Source organism: Procambarus clarkii, chromosome 45 (assembly GCF_040958095.1).
Source record: "Procambarus clarkii isolate CNS0578487 chromosome 45, FALCON_Pclarkii_2.0, whole genome shotgun sequence".
NCBI lineage: Eukaryota > Metazoa > Arthropoda > Malacostraca > Decapoda > Cambaridae > Procambarus > Procambarus clarkii.
Window position 1 is genome coordinate 11,166,541 of NC_091194.1, and position 16,924 is coordinate 11,183,464.

The 16,924-nt window shown below is 44.1% G+C and overlaps 1 protein-coding gene across 3 annotated transcripts in view; it reads left to right on the forward strand.

Annotated features, from left to right (window-relative positions):
- Positions 1-16,924, forward strand: part of Axs (Abnormal X segregation) — an 88,308-nt gene that overhangs the window by 23,901 nt on the left and 47,483 nt on the right. For 2 of the 3 annotated variants that reach the window (XM_069301407.1, XM_069301408.1), the window contains exons 2-7: positions 6,713-6,868; positions 7,490-7,606; positions 8,092-8,187; positions 9,125-9,305; positions 11,295-11,411; positions 13,055-13,162. In XM_069301407.1, the coding sequence (XP_069157508.1) occupies positions 6,782-6,868; positions 7,490-7,606; positions 8,092-8,187; positions 9,125-9,305; positions 11,295-11,411; positions 13,055-13,162 (706 nt within the window). In that variant the 5' untranslated portion in view covers positions 6,713-6,781. The remainder of the gene's footprint in view (positions 1-6,712; positions 6,869-7,489; positions 7,607-8,091; positions 8,188-9,124; positions 9,306-11,294; positions 11,412-13,054; positions 13,163-16,924) is intronic. The other variant, XM_069301409.1, reaches the window with a different exon arrangement.

Below are 16,924 nucleotides of genomic sequence, written 5' to 3' on the forward strand. Positions count from 1 at the left end.
CTATGGCGCGTATACCGCACTCTGGCGTCCGAATGCTCGATAAGGAATTAGAACTTCCTCAAACAAGCTTGACCCAGATACAAGGAGGCCATCGCTATAACAACCATGCTGGGGGGGGGGGATAATTACAACTGCATTGGGTCAACAAGCCATCCCATAACCCAACAAATACAATTATTCACTAAATGAGGACCTAACTGCAACAATCCCTTGAGCAATGTGTTTTATGTATATAGCATTGTGTAGTTACGAGTGCTTCAGCGCATGTCTCAAATGGATTTTATAGAACTAAACTTTTATTAAGCCCCTTCTTCACGCGTACTAGGTACCAGGAGAATTCAAACTAGGAAAGCCAAGGGAAGCCAAAGCCAGGGATCTCGCCAGGGATTGTGAAAATGTCGAGTGACCGTCTGCCACTGGCTTGACTTCCTCAACTTTCTATTCTTGCACTTTCAAGTAAAATGACAAGATTCCTCTTGTGAATTCCTCGCTACTTCCTGCCAGTCGCCCACGTCAGGGTAGACGCGGCAAAACCCGCTACTGAAGCCGGCAGCAGATGAGCCGTGGACACACTCCCGGGAGGACGAGGCTTTGGCAGCCATTTCCCGCCAAGATATCTTCAGTCGCCATGCGGATTTTTTCAATATTTTTTGTTGGCAGCGGCTTTCTAGCTCCAATTATTCTCTAGCTTCAAGCATTCTTGAATGTTAATGAATATAGGGAGGTATATTCATTATTGGTCGTTCACTTAGAATGTGTGAATTGTGGAAATGTGAACGTGAGCTGGTTGCCAGCCTAGTTGCGGAATTTCTTTCCATAAGAACGCTGCAAATGTCGTGTTCGCACAAACGTAACTACCATCTGGTAATTACACACTTCGCCTCTTGTTTCGTAGTTTATTCTTGAAGGACAAGACGAAAAGCTAAATGTGGGGGGTGGAGGAAAGGAAATGAATTATCAATGAGAAGCACCAAGCCATTATGATTATAAAGCCATTGGAAGGGATCAGGATAAAGATTTGGGTTGTGACGGGGGGGGGGGGGGGGGATAGAATGGTGCCTAACCGCTTGACACGGTCGGGGATTGAACGCCGACCTGCACAAAGCGAATTTGTTAAATACACACAAACCAAACACCGTGTTGGAGAGTCTGGGTGTACGATACTGCGACAAGTGCATTGTTATATTTGCTTCTCACTTGATGTGAGGCCGGGTTAAGAAATTTATCTAAGAGCTTTAGATAAAGCCTTGACAGGAATGGCAAGTTGGATCTAAGTTAAGAATTGTGAAGTAGTGTACACAGCCCTGTGGAGAGCAGCAGTCTTCCTCCTTCCATTCATCAGAGAGTCCAGTTTCCGCGCGTACTTTGTCTGAAATATCTTTTGTAAACGACAGCTTCATGAGTTTGCCATCAAAATATATTTATCGACGAGGTGTTCGTTTTATATATGAATATAGGGAGGTAATTTCAAGGTGAAATCACCTTGAAATTACGAAAATGAGTTTTGGAGAACAACTCTTTCAGCTAAGCCCTGATGCTAAGAAAATAGTTAGAGGGATAGAAGCCCTAAATCAGAAGATAGTAAATACAGAATATGCGGTCATATTCAATGAAACATGTTTAAAAGAAAACCTGCTGCCAGTATACACCAATATATATGTATATTTTGGTAGCAGTCTTTCCTGTAGACATATATTATTAAATATGACCGAAAAAGTAAGATTAATAATTCTAACACGAATTTTCTCAATCTTTCGTACATTTCTTTTCACTGTTGGAGGTAAATCAAAAATCAATTCTCCAAAATTCATTTTTATTTCTAGTCTGACGCTTATATATATGTATGTATATATTTTGCACAAAATAATTAAATCAAAATGAAAATAAATCGAAATCTATGAAAATTAAATTTATCAATGCAATCGGAAGCATTGAAATGGAATTGCTATTATGGGCAACAGATGGCACTGTTAAAAAAATATGTTTTTACCTGTCACAGGTGAGGCATGTATATAGTAGGTATATAAAAACACGCGCCTATTCGGACGCAACGTTGTATAAAAATTTCAAAGCAATCGGTAAAGAGGTTTCGGAGATTTCCCTCACACGAAAAACATGCTTCAATAAAAGCATGTATATATATATATATATATATATATATATATATATATATATATATATATATATATGCGAACAAGCCTGAATGGTCCCCAGGACATATGCAACTGAAAACTCACACCCCAGAAGTGACTCGAAGTCACTTCTGGGGTGTGAGTTTTCAGTTTGATTATATATATATATATATATATATATATATATATATATATATATATATATATATATATTATATATATATATATATATATATATATATATATATATATATATAACTGAAAACTCACACCCCAGAAGTGACTCGAACCCATACTCCCAGAAGCAACGCATCTGGTATGTACAAGACGCCTTAATCCACTTGACCATCACGACCGGACATAATGAGGTGATAGCCGAGGCTATTTGAACCACCCCACCGCCGGCACTCGGATAGTTATCTTGGGCATAGCATTTTACCAAATCACCTCATTCTTTGGGGCAACACGTGAGGAACACAAATGCGAACAAGCCTGAATGGTCCCCAGGACATATGCAACTGAAAACTCACACCCCAGAAGTGACTCGAACCCATACTCCCAGAAGCAACGCATCTGGTATGTACAAGACGCCTTAATCCACTTGACCATCACGACCGGACATAATGAGGTGATAGCCGAGGCTATTTGAACCACCCCACCGCCGGCACTCGGATAGTTATCTTGGGCATAGCATTTTACCAAATCACCTCATTCTTTGGGGCAACACGTGAGGAACACAAATGCGAACAAGCCTGAATGGTCCCCAGGACATATGCAACTGAAAACTCACACCCCAGAAGTGACTCGAACCCATACTCCCAGAAGCAACGCATCTGGTATGTACAAGACGCCTTAATCCACTTGACCATCACGACCGGACATAATGAGGTGATAGCCGAGGCTATTTGAACCACCCCACCGCCGGCACTCGGATAGTTATCTTGGGCATAGCATTTTACCAAATCACCTCATTCTTTGGGGCAACACGTGAGGAACACAAATGCGAACAAGCCTGAATGGTCCCCAGGACATATGCAACTGAAAACTCACACCCCAGAAGTGACTCGAACCCATACTCCCAGAAGCAACGCATCTGGTATGTACAAGACGCCTTAATCCACTTGACCATCACGACCGGACATAATGAGGTGATAGCCGAGGCTATTTGAACCACCCCACCGCCGGCACTCGGATAGTTATCTTGGGCATAGCATTTTACCAAATCACCTCATTCTTTGGGGCAACACGTGAGGAACACAAATGCGAACAAGCCTGAATGGTCCCCAGGACATATGCAACTGAAAACTCACACCCCAGAAGTGACTCGAACCCATACTCCCAGAAGCAACGCATCTGGTATGTACAAGACGCCTTAATCCACTTGACCATCCGAGTGCCGGCGGTGGGGTGGTTCAAATAGCCTCGGCTATCACCTCATTATGTCCGGTCGTGATGGTCAAGTGGATTTAATTTAATTAAATTAATTTCTTGGATAATTATTATTCGGTGATCACGTGATTCGAGTATGGGGGATTTTGATTAACTTGAGGTTGTGTAATATATGGTTTCTTGGGAGTGTTATTATGTCTGTAAGGTGTAAGGAACTGTGTGTGTGTGTGTTTGTGTGTACTCACCTATTTGTACTCACCTATTTGTGCTTGCGGGGGTTAAGCTTTGGCTCTTGGTCCCGCCTCTCAACCGTCAATCAACAGGTGTACAGATTCCTGAGCCTATTGGGCTCTATCATATCTAAATTTGAAACTGTGTATAGAGTCAGCCTCCACCACATCACTGCCTAATGCATTCCATCCGTCAACCACTCTGACACTGAAAAAGTTCCTTCTAACGTCTCTGTGGCTCATGTGGGTACTCAGTTTCCACCTGTGTCCCCTTGTTCGCGTCCCACCAGTGTTGAATAGTTTATCCTTGTTTACCCGGTCGATTCCTCTGAGGATTTTGTAGGTTGTGATCATGTCTTGATGTGTGTGTGTGTGTGTTTACTATTTGTGTCTGCAGAATCGAGCTATTAGCTCTTTGGCCCTGCTTTTCTAACCAATCTGTTTTCCACTATAATATCTAGTACATATATTTTTCTCTAAAACACACACACACATCCCCAGGTACCTATGTACTGCTAGGTGAACAGAGGCATCAGAGAACTACATGGATCTCTGATGCCATTTGAGTTAAAATAAGCATCAGAGACTTATTTGAGTTTAAAACTAATAACCTAATACACACACACTATCTCTCTCTCTCTTCCTCTCTCTCTCTCTTCCTCTCTCTCTCTCTTCCTCTCTCTCTCTCTCTCTCTCTCTCTCTCACTCACAACACCACCACCACCACCAAGGACATATGACTGTTTATACCTGTTGAGCTAATCCCGGCTCACGACCAGTCACCACTCAGCTATGTCACTGCTGGTGTTATATAACCCAGAGGAATGGTGGGAGGGGAGGCAACATGGTAGTGCCCAACATGTTCATGTGGAAGCCTACTACATTACGTCCAGAATTCCTCCGTGTGTGTGTGTGTGTGTGTGTGTGTGTGTGTGTGTGTGTGTGTGTGTGTGTGTGTGTGTGTGTGTGTGTGTGTGTGTGTGTGTGTAAAGCGCCGACTGATAATCTCTTAAATAAATTAAAATGAATATAGAGAATTATAGCCCAGTTGCTGTCAAATGAATTTATTTAAATCAAAATTGAAAGAGTCTTTAATATCAAATGTCAGACAGGCCAGCGCTGTGAAGCAACTCAATGGTGTGGGAGAGAGAGAGAGAGAGAGAGAGAGAGAGAGAGAGAGAGAGAGAGAGAGAGAGAGAGAGAGAGAGAGAGAGAGAGAGAGAGAGACAGAGAGAGAGAGAGAGAGAGAGAGAGAGAGAGAGAGAGAGAGAGAGACAGAGAGAGAGAGAGAGAGAGAGAGAGAGAGAGAGAGAGAGAGAGAGAGAGAGAGAGAGAGAGAGAGACAGAGAGAGAGAGAGAGAGAGAGAGAGAGAGAGAGAGAGAGAGAGAGACAGAGAGAGAGAGAGAGAGAGAGAGAGAGAGAGAGAGAGAGAGAGAGAGAGAGAGAGAGAGAGAGACAGAGAGAGAGAGAGAGAGAGAGAGAGAGAGAGAGAGAGAGAGAGAGAGAGACAGAGAGAGAGAGAGAGAGAGAGAGAGAGAGAGAGAGAGAGAGACAGAGAGAGAGAGAGAGAGAGAGAGAGAGAGAGAGAGAGAGAGAGAGACAGAGAGAGAGAGAGAGAGAGAGAGAGAGAGAGAGAGAGAGAGAGAGAGAGAGAGAGAGAGAGACAGAGAGAGAGAGAGAGAGAGAGAGAGAGAGAGAGAGAGAGAGAGAGAGAGAGACAGAGAGAGAGAGAGAGAGAGAGAGGAGAGAGAGAGAGAGAGAGAGAGAGAGAGAGAGAGAGAGAGAGAGAGAGAGAGAGAGAGAGAGAGAGAGAGAGAGAGAGAGAGAGAGAGAGAGAGAGAGAGAGAGAGAGAGAGAGAGAGAGAGAGAGAGAGAGAGAGAGAGAGAGAGAGAGAGAGAGAGAGAGAGAGAGAGAGAGAGAGAGAGAGAGAGAGAGAGAGAGAGAGAGAGAGAGAGACAGAGAGAGAGAGAGAGAGAGAGAGAGAGAGAGAGAGAGAGAGAGAGAGAGAGAGAGAGAGAGAGAGAGAGAGAGAACATTATATCAGGAGAACAACATGGGGGGAGACTAATATACCTGGACAAGGCTACATGGCAGACTATTCAAATTGTCTCATTTAAAATGAAAAAAATAACATGGGTATGACTATTTTAGATTCAGATTTGTTTATATTTATATATAAACATATATATGTTATATCTAATAGCCAGGACGCACGAACGCAAAAATTGTTCTAAATTGTTTCTTACTGAATGATAAAGCTTCCGTTATATTATATATAATTTTATTTATTTATTAATTGAGTTAAACACACACACACACACTCTCTCTCTCTATATTATATATATATATATATATATATATATATATATATATATATATATATATATATATATATATATATATATATATATATATATGTATATATATATATATATATATATATATATATATATATATATATATATATATATATATATATATATATATAATATATGAGAGAGTTGACCATCGGATCTCGGATAAAATAGATTTTTGTACACTTGTATAGTCTAGTGGTCAAGGTACCAGGTACGCCAAGGTGCACAGCGCTCCTGGCTATCTGGGTTCGAATCCTTCTGGGGTGTGGAGTTTTCAGTTGCATATTGGCTTGAGGATGAGTTATGAATATTGTATGCTAAATCATATTATTAAGCCATATATTGTTTGTGGCCCCATAAAGTTAAATAATAGGACTGAATTGATTGAAACATGGTTAAATTAACTTTAAATAGGGTTAGATGTCATTAAATAGTTAAATTAATGTTAAATTGCACTAAATAGGATTCAGTTACGTTAAATTTAGTTAAATTGCGTTCAACAGAGTTTTTAAATAAGAATCAAAGAGTAACCTTATAAAAAACGAGATGTCAGTTGAACAATATTATCTAATAATGACCCTATTTACCCCTCCCCCCATCAGGCCTGGGAGCCCCCACACCCCCCAATAACTGTCGCTGACCTGTGGTTGACCTGTGGTTGACCTGGCAGCATGCAACCCTCAGACAGTGAGGACGAGGTCGACTCCCCCGACGGGCCGGGGTCATCACACATTCCTCCCACCATATATGTCATCAAGGTAGGTACAGAGTCACACATACACACTGGAAATAAACGGGAATCGAAGTTGTAAACAATGATAATTGCAAACAGTGCTATGATTATTTTTTATTTATTTTTTTATTATAGGGATTTATTATATTTATTTTTTATTATTATTTATTATTATTTATTTTATTATTATTTATATTTATTATTATTTATTATGGGGATTTTTCCATCACTTAACACAAGTAAATAAAATAGTTTATTTAGAAGTGTATGTATTTAAATTATATATAGAATTCTCTCTTTTTCTCTCTCTCTCTCTCTCTCTCTCTCTCTCTCTCTCTCTCTCTCTCTCTCTCTCTCTCTCTCTCTCTCTCTCTCTCTCTCTCTCTCTCTGTAATTATATGCAGAATTAGATTGGAATTCAAATTCTATTAATATTTACAATTAGAATTACATTCGATTTTGGAATTTGAATTATATTTCTTAATAGGACATTACATTTAAAGACGAAATAGGTGAATATATAAGTATATCGAATAGCTTGTGTACCCCCCACAGTAAAGCTAGTGTACCCCTGACAGTAAGACTGATATTTCTCCCACAGTAAAGCTCGTGTCCCCCCACAGTAAAGCTGATGTCTCTCCCACAGTTCCACTCCGGGGCGGCGAGGGAGGCGGTGGAGTGGTTGATAGAGAAGATTGAGGCCAAGTACAAATATGGCGGAGCAGAGTTGTTAGTGAGATGCGAACCCCAGAAGCAGGGCCAGGTGAGTAGAATTAGTGGTGGGGGGGGTGTTAGAGGGCCAGGTGAGTAGAGTTAGTGGTGGGGGGGGGGTGTTAGAGGGCCAGGTGAGTAGAGTTAGTGGTGGAGGGGGGTGTTAGAGGGCCAGGTGAGTAGAGTTAGAGGTGGTGGGGGTGTTAGAGGGCCAGGTGAGTAGAGTTAGTGGTGGAGGGGGGTGTTAGAGGGCCAGGTGAGTAGAGTTAGTGGTGGAGGGGGGGTGTTAGAGGGACAGGTGAGTAGAGTTAGTGGTGGAGGGGGGTGTTAGAGGGCCAGGTGAGTAGAGTTAGTGGTGGAGGGGGGTGTTAGAGGGCCAGGTGAGTAGAGTTAGTGGTGTGCTTGTAAGGGGTGTCTGAATGAGGCTGTCTCAGGGTGTGACCGACCATAACAAAGCCTCTGTCTCAGGGTGTAACCGACCATAACACAAGCCTCTGTCTCAGGGTGTAACCGACCATAACAAAGCCTCTGTCTCAGGGTGTGACCGTCCACGTGGCCGCCACCAAGATCAAGCTGTTGGAGATAGCAGAAGCCACGGAGATCCAGAAGAGAGCAGCATCCGGGCTCATCCAGGTCAGTGATGCTGGGTCCTCCTCCCCCACTCCTGTCTCTCCCGTGCACACACACACACAGTTGCTCTCATGATGTAAAGACAATATCCAGGAATCAAGATTGATTGATAGAAATTAAGTCACCCAATAGATGGCACGGGCATGAATAGCACGTACGTGGTGGCTATTTTAAGCCATTACCAGTATCAACAGATGATACTGGAGATCTGTGGAGGTGTGACTGCACCCTGCGTGACGGAAGATGTCTCCCCCGTGTTGGAATCAAATTCTCACACTGTAGATGTAATAATCAAATAATTTTAATTTATTATGTACTATGTAATTATGTAATGAATTAATGAAATTGAAATGTATAATTATGATGTTAAATTTTTTTTTTTAATAATTATGATAAATGGGTGGTGTGTCCTAAGATTATTTGTGAGCCCCTTTAGGAACTTGTAATAGAAGTTGTAAGTCATAGCGTCTTAAGGGTCTATGCAAATACTTGCCTAATAACCTGCAAATACAAGCGGCTGGTAATTGCCCCTTAAGGGTCTGATATTGGTGGTGGGGAGGGGAGGGAATCATCAGGGGGAAAGCCCCAAGTTATTACGACTATATAACACATGAAAGGGGTCAGGATAAGGGTTTGGGATGAGGCGAGGATGGTGGGGGGTGGGGGTAGGAATGGTGCCCAACCACTTGGACGGTCGGGGATTGAACGCCGACCTGCATGACGCAAGACCGTCGCTCTACCATCCAACCCAAGTGGCTGGGTATAGAAGTATAGGGCCTCTGTCTTTTGGAATGCATTTTAATGGGTGGAATAGACTCACTTAAACTTGAACCTAATCGTGCCTAACTTAACCCACCATATTACTAATAGCTCAACTGTGTCATTGGGAAGCGTGTAATGGTAAGTTTGACTCATCTCGACCTCTCCCCCACCGGTACAGGAGTTCACGGTGCGAGAACTGGACCAGTTCCTGTACCCGGGTCAGACGCTGGACACCGTGCTGACCCCGGCGGAGAGGGAGTACTGCGTCAGACACGAGCTGGACGCCATCAGGGCCAAGCAGGAGGAGGGCCACGTCCCCGGGTACCCTGAGATCAAGCTCTTTCCTGGACAGTCGCTCGGTAAGACCCGTCCCGCTTTATTGCTCGTCAGTTCAGGGCTGAATCATACTAAGGTAGTATTAAGGTGAAAAGGATCTGGCATTACCCCGTCCTGAGGTTGTGGTCGTCCAAGCTGGGCCCTGGCCCAAGGCCGAAAACTTTCCTCGGGCTTGGTCAAGCCTAGCCTGAGGCCAGGTAGACGGACGAGCCTAGCCTGAGGACAGGGAGACGGACCGACCCTAGCCTGAGGATAGGGAGACGGACCTACCCTAGCCAGAGGACAGGGAGACGGACCGACCCTAGCCTGAGGACAAGGAGACAGACCTACCCTAGCCTGAGGACAGGGAGACGGACCTACCCTAGCCTGAGGCCAGGGAGACAGACCTACCCTAGCCTGAGGACAGGTAGACGAACGAGCCTAGCCTGAGGCCAGGGAGACAGACCTACCCTAGCCTGAGGACAGGTAGACGGACGAGCCTAGCCTGAGGACAGGGAGACAGACCGACCCCTAGCCTGAGGTCAGGGAGACGGACCTACCCTAGCCTGAGGACAGGGAGACGGACCTACCCTAGCCTGAGGACAGGGAGACGGACCTACCCTAGCCTGAGGACAGGAAGACGGACGAGCCTAGCCTGAGGACAGGGAGACGGACCGACCCCTAGCCTGAGGACAGTTAGAAACTCTGGTGGCTGTACGGAATGAACATTTGCCTGTTGTTGATGAGGAGGCGCTCCAGCACTTCCCATCCCGTCCTCACACTGGGCTGTTTACAGCAGCGTCCGTCCTCCCCAGACGCAGTCATTAATTTTAACATACTGTGAACTACAATTTAGTTTGTTCTCTTGTACAAATTAATGTTATTATACATACAAATTATATATATAGTTAGACGTAAGTTAGGTTAGGTGTTTAGGATATGTTGGCGATTATTTGTATTTGTAGTACGTGAGTGAAGCATATATAGAACTGTGGTTCGAACAGAGGACGTGAGCGAAGCACTTGTTCCGGAAATGTTCGGACGTCATCAGTTGTGAGTCGTGTGTAAACCGCTTTTCATTCATAAACAAGGGGTTTGGCGGCTGGATTAACGAGCTTAGCGCTTTGTATGCGAGGATAGGCTGCACTTATAGAGGTGTGCTTCGAAGGTAGAAAGCGTTATGAGCCATAACGAAGCACTGTTCGAGTAAAGTGTGAACGTGCAGCCCGTCCTTCAAACAAAGACCCAAAAGTGATTCCATCCATTCGCCAAACCCCCTGTTTATGAATGAAAAACGGTTTACACACGACTCACAACTGATGACGTTCGAACACTTCCGGAACAAGTGCTTCACTGACGACTTTTGTTCGAACCACAACGCTGTAAATGCTTCACCCACGTATTACAAATACAAATAATTGCCAAGAGAACCTAAACACCTAACCTATGCCTATATATGCACAATATGCTAATGAATTACAATATTTTTTTAATATTTGAGAAAATTCCCGTTTTGAATGAACAGCATGTTAAAATTTATGAATGCGTCTGTGGGGTCGACCGCTGGATGGAATGGACTTGAGTCGAGGACGAGTTAACTCCAATTACAAATACAACCTAAACACGTCATCTAACCGAACCAAGGCCTAACTATGCACCAAATTATAATATAAAATATTATTAATTTATAATTGAGAAAACATCGATTTAAAAAAAAAGTTAAAAATTACGATTGTATTTTCAGGATGTGTTTTCGATTGTAATTCACACATTTACAATGCTAACCAGCATATATTCATTTTCTTCTGTCCTCCATGGACAGGGTGAGAGAGCTGTCAAGCATATAGTTCAGTGCTTTATTGAACAATCAACCACAGAAAGAGACCACTAATCACTTCTACCGTGGTGGGGGCTCTATAAACCCCCACTAACCACTACCAACATGGTGGGGGCTCTGTAGACTCCCACTAACCACTACTATCGTGGTGAGGGGCTGAGTGCGATAAAGGACTAACTAAGCGTTGTGTTGACAGTGGGAGTGTACCTGGCGGAAGAGCTCATCGTGGACATGTTTCCCCTTCACGATCGCCAGGCGCTGGAGACCCTCGCTGGCCACTGGTACAGAGCTATATTCCAGACCGCCCCTTTTGGTAAGTGCCACTGTTGTCCCAAGGTTAAGGGGGCTTCGGGGTTAAAAGGGCACTTCTTATCATTACAGGAATAACTGAAACATTAATATCACAGTAACACCTGAAACATTAACATCACAGTAACACCTGAAACATTAACATCACAGTAACACCTGAAACATTAACATCACAGTAACACCTGAAACATTAACATCACAGTAACACCTGAAACATTAACATCACAGTAATACCTGAAACATTAACATCACAGTAACACCTGAAACATTAACATCACAGTAACACCTGAAACATTAACATCACAGTAACACCTGAAACATTAACATCACAGTAACACCTGAAACATTAACATCACAGTAACACCTGAAACATTAACATCACAGTAACACCTGAAACATTAACATCACAGTAACACCTGAAACATTAACATCACAGTAACACCTGAAACATTAACATCACAGTAACACCTGAAACATTAACATCACAGTAACACCTGAAACATTAACATCACAGTAACACCTGAAACATTAACATCACAGTAACACCTGAAACATTAACATCACAGTAACACCTGAAACATTAACATCACAGTAACACCTGAAACATTAACATCACAGTAACACCTGAAACATTAACATCACAGTAACACCTGAAACATTAATATCTGAAGATCTCATCTAGTCTCAATTTATATTTCATGTAATATGTTGTAATTTGTTAAGCTAATTCACGTGAATATAATTGGTATAATATTATAAGGAAGGTATTATATACACCTGATACACTCTATTTCGTACACAAAGTGTGATGATATACTATTATATTAAGGGTCTTGCTTTATTATTATTATTATTATTATTATTGTGTATAGAATAGAGAAAATAGATAATATAATATAGATAAATGAATTTGTATATATCTACTAGATCTGTGATTTTAGTGACAGAGTAAGTGTAGTAGATTATGGTTTGGAGTTTGTGTGTATGTGTTATGATGTTGTGTGAGTGTGTGTCATGTTGTAGTGTGACTTTGGAGTGTGAGTGTGTCATGTTGTAGTGTGACTTTGGAGTGTGAGTGTGTCATGTTGTAGTGTGACCTTGGAGTGTGAGTGTGTCATCTTGGAGTGTGACCTTGGAATGTGTGTGTGTGTCAAGTTGTAGTGTGAGTTTGTGTCATGTTGTAATGTGACTTTGGAGTGTGTCATCTTGGAGTGTGAGTGTGTGTCATGTTGTAGTGTGACCTTGGAGTGTGTGTGTGTCAAGTTGCAGTGTTAGTGAGGCGCATGAGAGTAGTGTTAGTAAGGAGCATGGGAGTAGTGTTAGTAAGGAGCATGGGAGTAGTGTTAGTGAGGAGCATGGGAGTAGTGTTAGTAAGGAGCATGGGAGTAGTGTTAGTAAGGAGCATGGGAGTAGTGTTAGTGAGGAGCATGGGAGTAGTGTTAGTGAAGAGCATGGGAGTAGTGCGGGTTCACTATCAAACACCTCTGATGGATGATCAGTTTGAGTGGCATTTTCCAATTGATTCACACCAGCAAAATATAAGAACAGGTTTTAGGCCGGTCGTTATATCCGGGGCTAAGCGAGAATAGTATCCATATATGTCATGATAAAGTTGTTAGTTTACACATGTAAATATAATGTTTGCAGGCATCTTCGTGCCAGATATAACACTTCCGTCCGTCAGTCAGAGTACAACCTCTAAGGAGAAAGATGACAGTCCACATACGCCGGCCAGAACCCGTCTTCCTTTCACAGGTGATGACTTCAATTGACCCCAGCTGACCCCAGCTGACCCCAATTAAGCCCCGCTAATCCCAGCTGACTCAAGCTAATCCCAGCTGTCTTAAGCTAAGCAAAGTTGGCCAAAGCCGATTCGTTTTAAACCCCTAGACTGCGCAAGGCGGCCCGTCAAAATTAGCCCAGGCAGTCCGACTGAGTTGCGGTGACATCCCTTGACCCGTGTAAAGCCCAGCTAAGTAAGCCGGCCGGATTTGACCTGGCTTGGACTGTTTGAAAACCATTTGACCTGAGCTAGGCCAGTGTCACCTGCTCTGACCCAGTAATAAGTCCTAACCTAACCTAACGTACGATAACCTAACCTAACCTAACCTACGATAACCTAACCTAACCTACGATAATCTAACCTACTTTTGATCAAGCCAAGTTAGGTTTAACCAAACCAGATCAAACCTAACCTTAAATCACATAATCTAACCAAACTTAACATAACCTAACATAATTTAAAATTCTAACCTATCCTAAGCTAACTTTACCTAACATAATTTAACCAAACTTATCATAGCCTAACCTAACTTAACCCAACATAACCTAACCCAACTTAACCAAACATAACTTAACTCAACATAACCTAGCCTAACTTAACTCAACATAACCTAACCTAACTTAACTCAACATAACCTAGCCTAACTTAACTCAACACAACCTAATCCTAACTTAACTCAACATAACCTAACCTAACTTAACCCAACTTAACCTAACCTAACTTAACCTAACTTAACCCAACTTAAACTAACTTAACATAAACTATCCTAACTCAACATGACCTAACTTAACTCAACATAACCTAACCTAACTTATTTCAAAACTGTGAAGAGATGTCATGAGAATGAGATGTGTTCTTGATGTAATGTATTCATAGAGATTGACACACGGCAGACTGTCACGGGCCAGAGTGACACACACAGCAGACTGTCACGGGCCAGAGTGACACACACGGCAGACTGTCACGGGCCAGAGTGACACACACGGTAGACTGTCACGGGCCAGAATGACACACACGGCAGACTGTCACGGGCCAGAGTGACACACACGGCAGACTGTCACGGGCCAGAGTGACACACACGGTAGACTGTCACGGGCCAGAGTGACACACACGGTAGACTGTCACGGGCCAGAATGACACACACGGCAGACTGTCACGGGCCAGAGTGACACACACGGTAGACTGTCACGGGCCAGAATGACACACACGACAGACTGTCACGGGCCAGAATGACACACACGGCAGACTGTCACGGGCCAGAATGACACACACGGTAGACTGTCACGGGCCAGAGTGACACACACGGCAGACTGTCACGGGCCAGAGTGACACACACGGTAGACTGTCACGGGCCAGAGTGACACACACGGTAGACTGTCACGGGCCAGAATGACACACACGGCAGACTGTCACGGGCCAGAGTGACACACACGGTAGACTGTCACGGGCCAGAATGACACACACGGCAGACTGTCACGGGCCAGAATGACACACACGGCAGACTGTCACGGGCCAGAATGACACACACGGTAGACTGTCACGGGCCAGAGTGACACACACGGCAGACTGTCACGGGCCAGAATGACACACACGGCAGACTGTCACGGGCCAGAATGACACACACGGTAGACTGTCACGGGCCAGAATGACACACACGGCAGACTGTCACGGGCCAGAGTGACACACACGGTAGACTCACGGGCCAGAGTGACACACACGGTAGACTGTCACGGGCCAGAGTGACGCACACGGTAGACTGTCACGGGCCAGAATGACACACACGGTAGACTGTCACGGGCCAGAATGACACACACGGTAGACTGTCACGGGCCAGAGTGACACACACGGTAGACTGTCACGGGCCAGAGTGACACACACGGTAGACTCACGGGCCAGAGTGACACACACGGTAGACTGTCACGGGCCAGAGTGACACACACGGTAGACTATCACGGGCCAGAATGACACACACGGTAGACTGTCACGGGCCAGAGTGACACACACGGTAGACTGTCACGGGCCAGAGTGACACACACGGTAGACTGTCACGGGCCAGAGTGACACACACGGTAGACTGTCACGGGCCAGAATGACACACACGGTAGACTGTCACGGGCCAGAGTGACACACACGGTAGACTCACGGGCCAGAATGACACACACGGTAGACTGTCACGGACCAGAGAGACACACACGGTAGACTGTCACGGGCCAGAATGACACACACGGTAGACTGTCACGGGCCAGAATGACACGCACGGTAGACTGTCACGGGCCAGAGTGACACACACGGTAGACTGTCACGGGCCAGAGAGACACACACGGTAGACTGTCACGGACCAGAGTGACACACACGGTAGACTGTCACGGACCAGAGAGACACACACGGTAGACTGTCACGGGCCAGAATGACACACACGGTAGACTGTCACGGGCCAGAGTGACACACACGGTAGACTGTCACGGGCCAGAGTGACACACACGGTAGACTGTCACGGGCCAGAATGACACACACGGTAGACTGTCACGGGCCAGAGTAACAAGGGCATGTGTCCGAGCTCTGCGTGAAACTGTCCTGCGTACACGAAGTCATGTGGTAATTTCTTACGCAAATGACCCTATTTCGCGTCACTATTTACCTATTTATTTTCATAATGTAAAAAAAAAATCCTATTACATCTGTGTTTTGGATATATATTTAAAACCCGATTTATCTTTCCTTCATAAAAAAACTTACATACGTTTTTAAGCAATCATTTTTATGGTGTATAGTCAAATAGCTTAGGATATATTACCTGAATTTATGACAAGCCGGCGGCTTGTCAAAAGGCCCTCCTCCTCCCCCGTAAGTCCTCCCCTCTCCTCTGGTATTTCCGGCTTCGGCGGGTATGCGGTTCCATGAGCTTATAACCCTAGGGGTGAAAAAGTATCTCCTGTTTTCTGTGCTACTCTGTGGCTTGTTGAGCTTAAAGCTGTTTGTTGCTCCTTGTTTGTGTCATGTCTGAAGCTGTTCAGTGTTTTAATGGTCTGCATGGCACCAGTCCTGTCACGTCTGGTTCAGTGCCGCTAAACCCGTTGGGCCCGATTGGGTTAGGTTGAATATGGTTGTAAAATTCGATGGTGAACCGTTTTAATGTGTCGTGTATGAACTTGGTAGACTTAAATACAATGGCGAGTCAGTTGTAGGGTAAAGGTAAACTTGTAAAGCAAGGTGTAAACCACGTAACGTAACTCAGGCTTCACGAGCGTAAGGTTTGTCTTCTTTCTCTCTGAAGATAATAGATGTTAGAGTTACCAAGTGACAGGAGTTGTTATGTATAGACTCGTAATTATCATTCAATGGATCTTTCCTCAATGGGCCTTACTCACATCAATGTGGCTTAGGGACTAACCTGTAACTGTGGTACAACACAGGATTACAGCTCCGCTACTTTTTCCACAAGCGGCATTTCCCAAATTTCAGTCTATATCAAAAGTCTATTTCAGATTTTGGTGTGGACGCGGTGAACCTTTCTCAGTTAGTCTTTCGAGGTCTGGACCCCTGGAGCTGAAGTCTTTCTGGCGGGCTTCATAAGTCTCCCTGGTACTCTGGGGTCTTTGTAGGATGTTCTAGGTCTTATCGAGTCTCCTTCTAGGACTTTCTAGTCTTTTTCATCTCTCAAATGTCTTTTGGTAGCCTTCGTGAGACTGTATAGGTCCTCTTTTGTCCTTGTGAAGTCTTCCCTGGTCGACCCA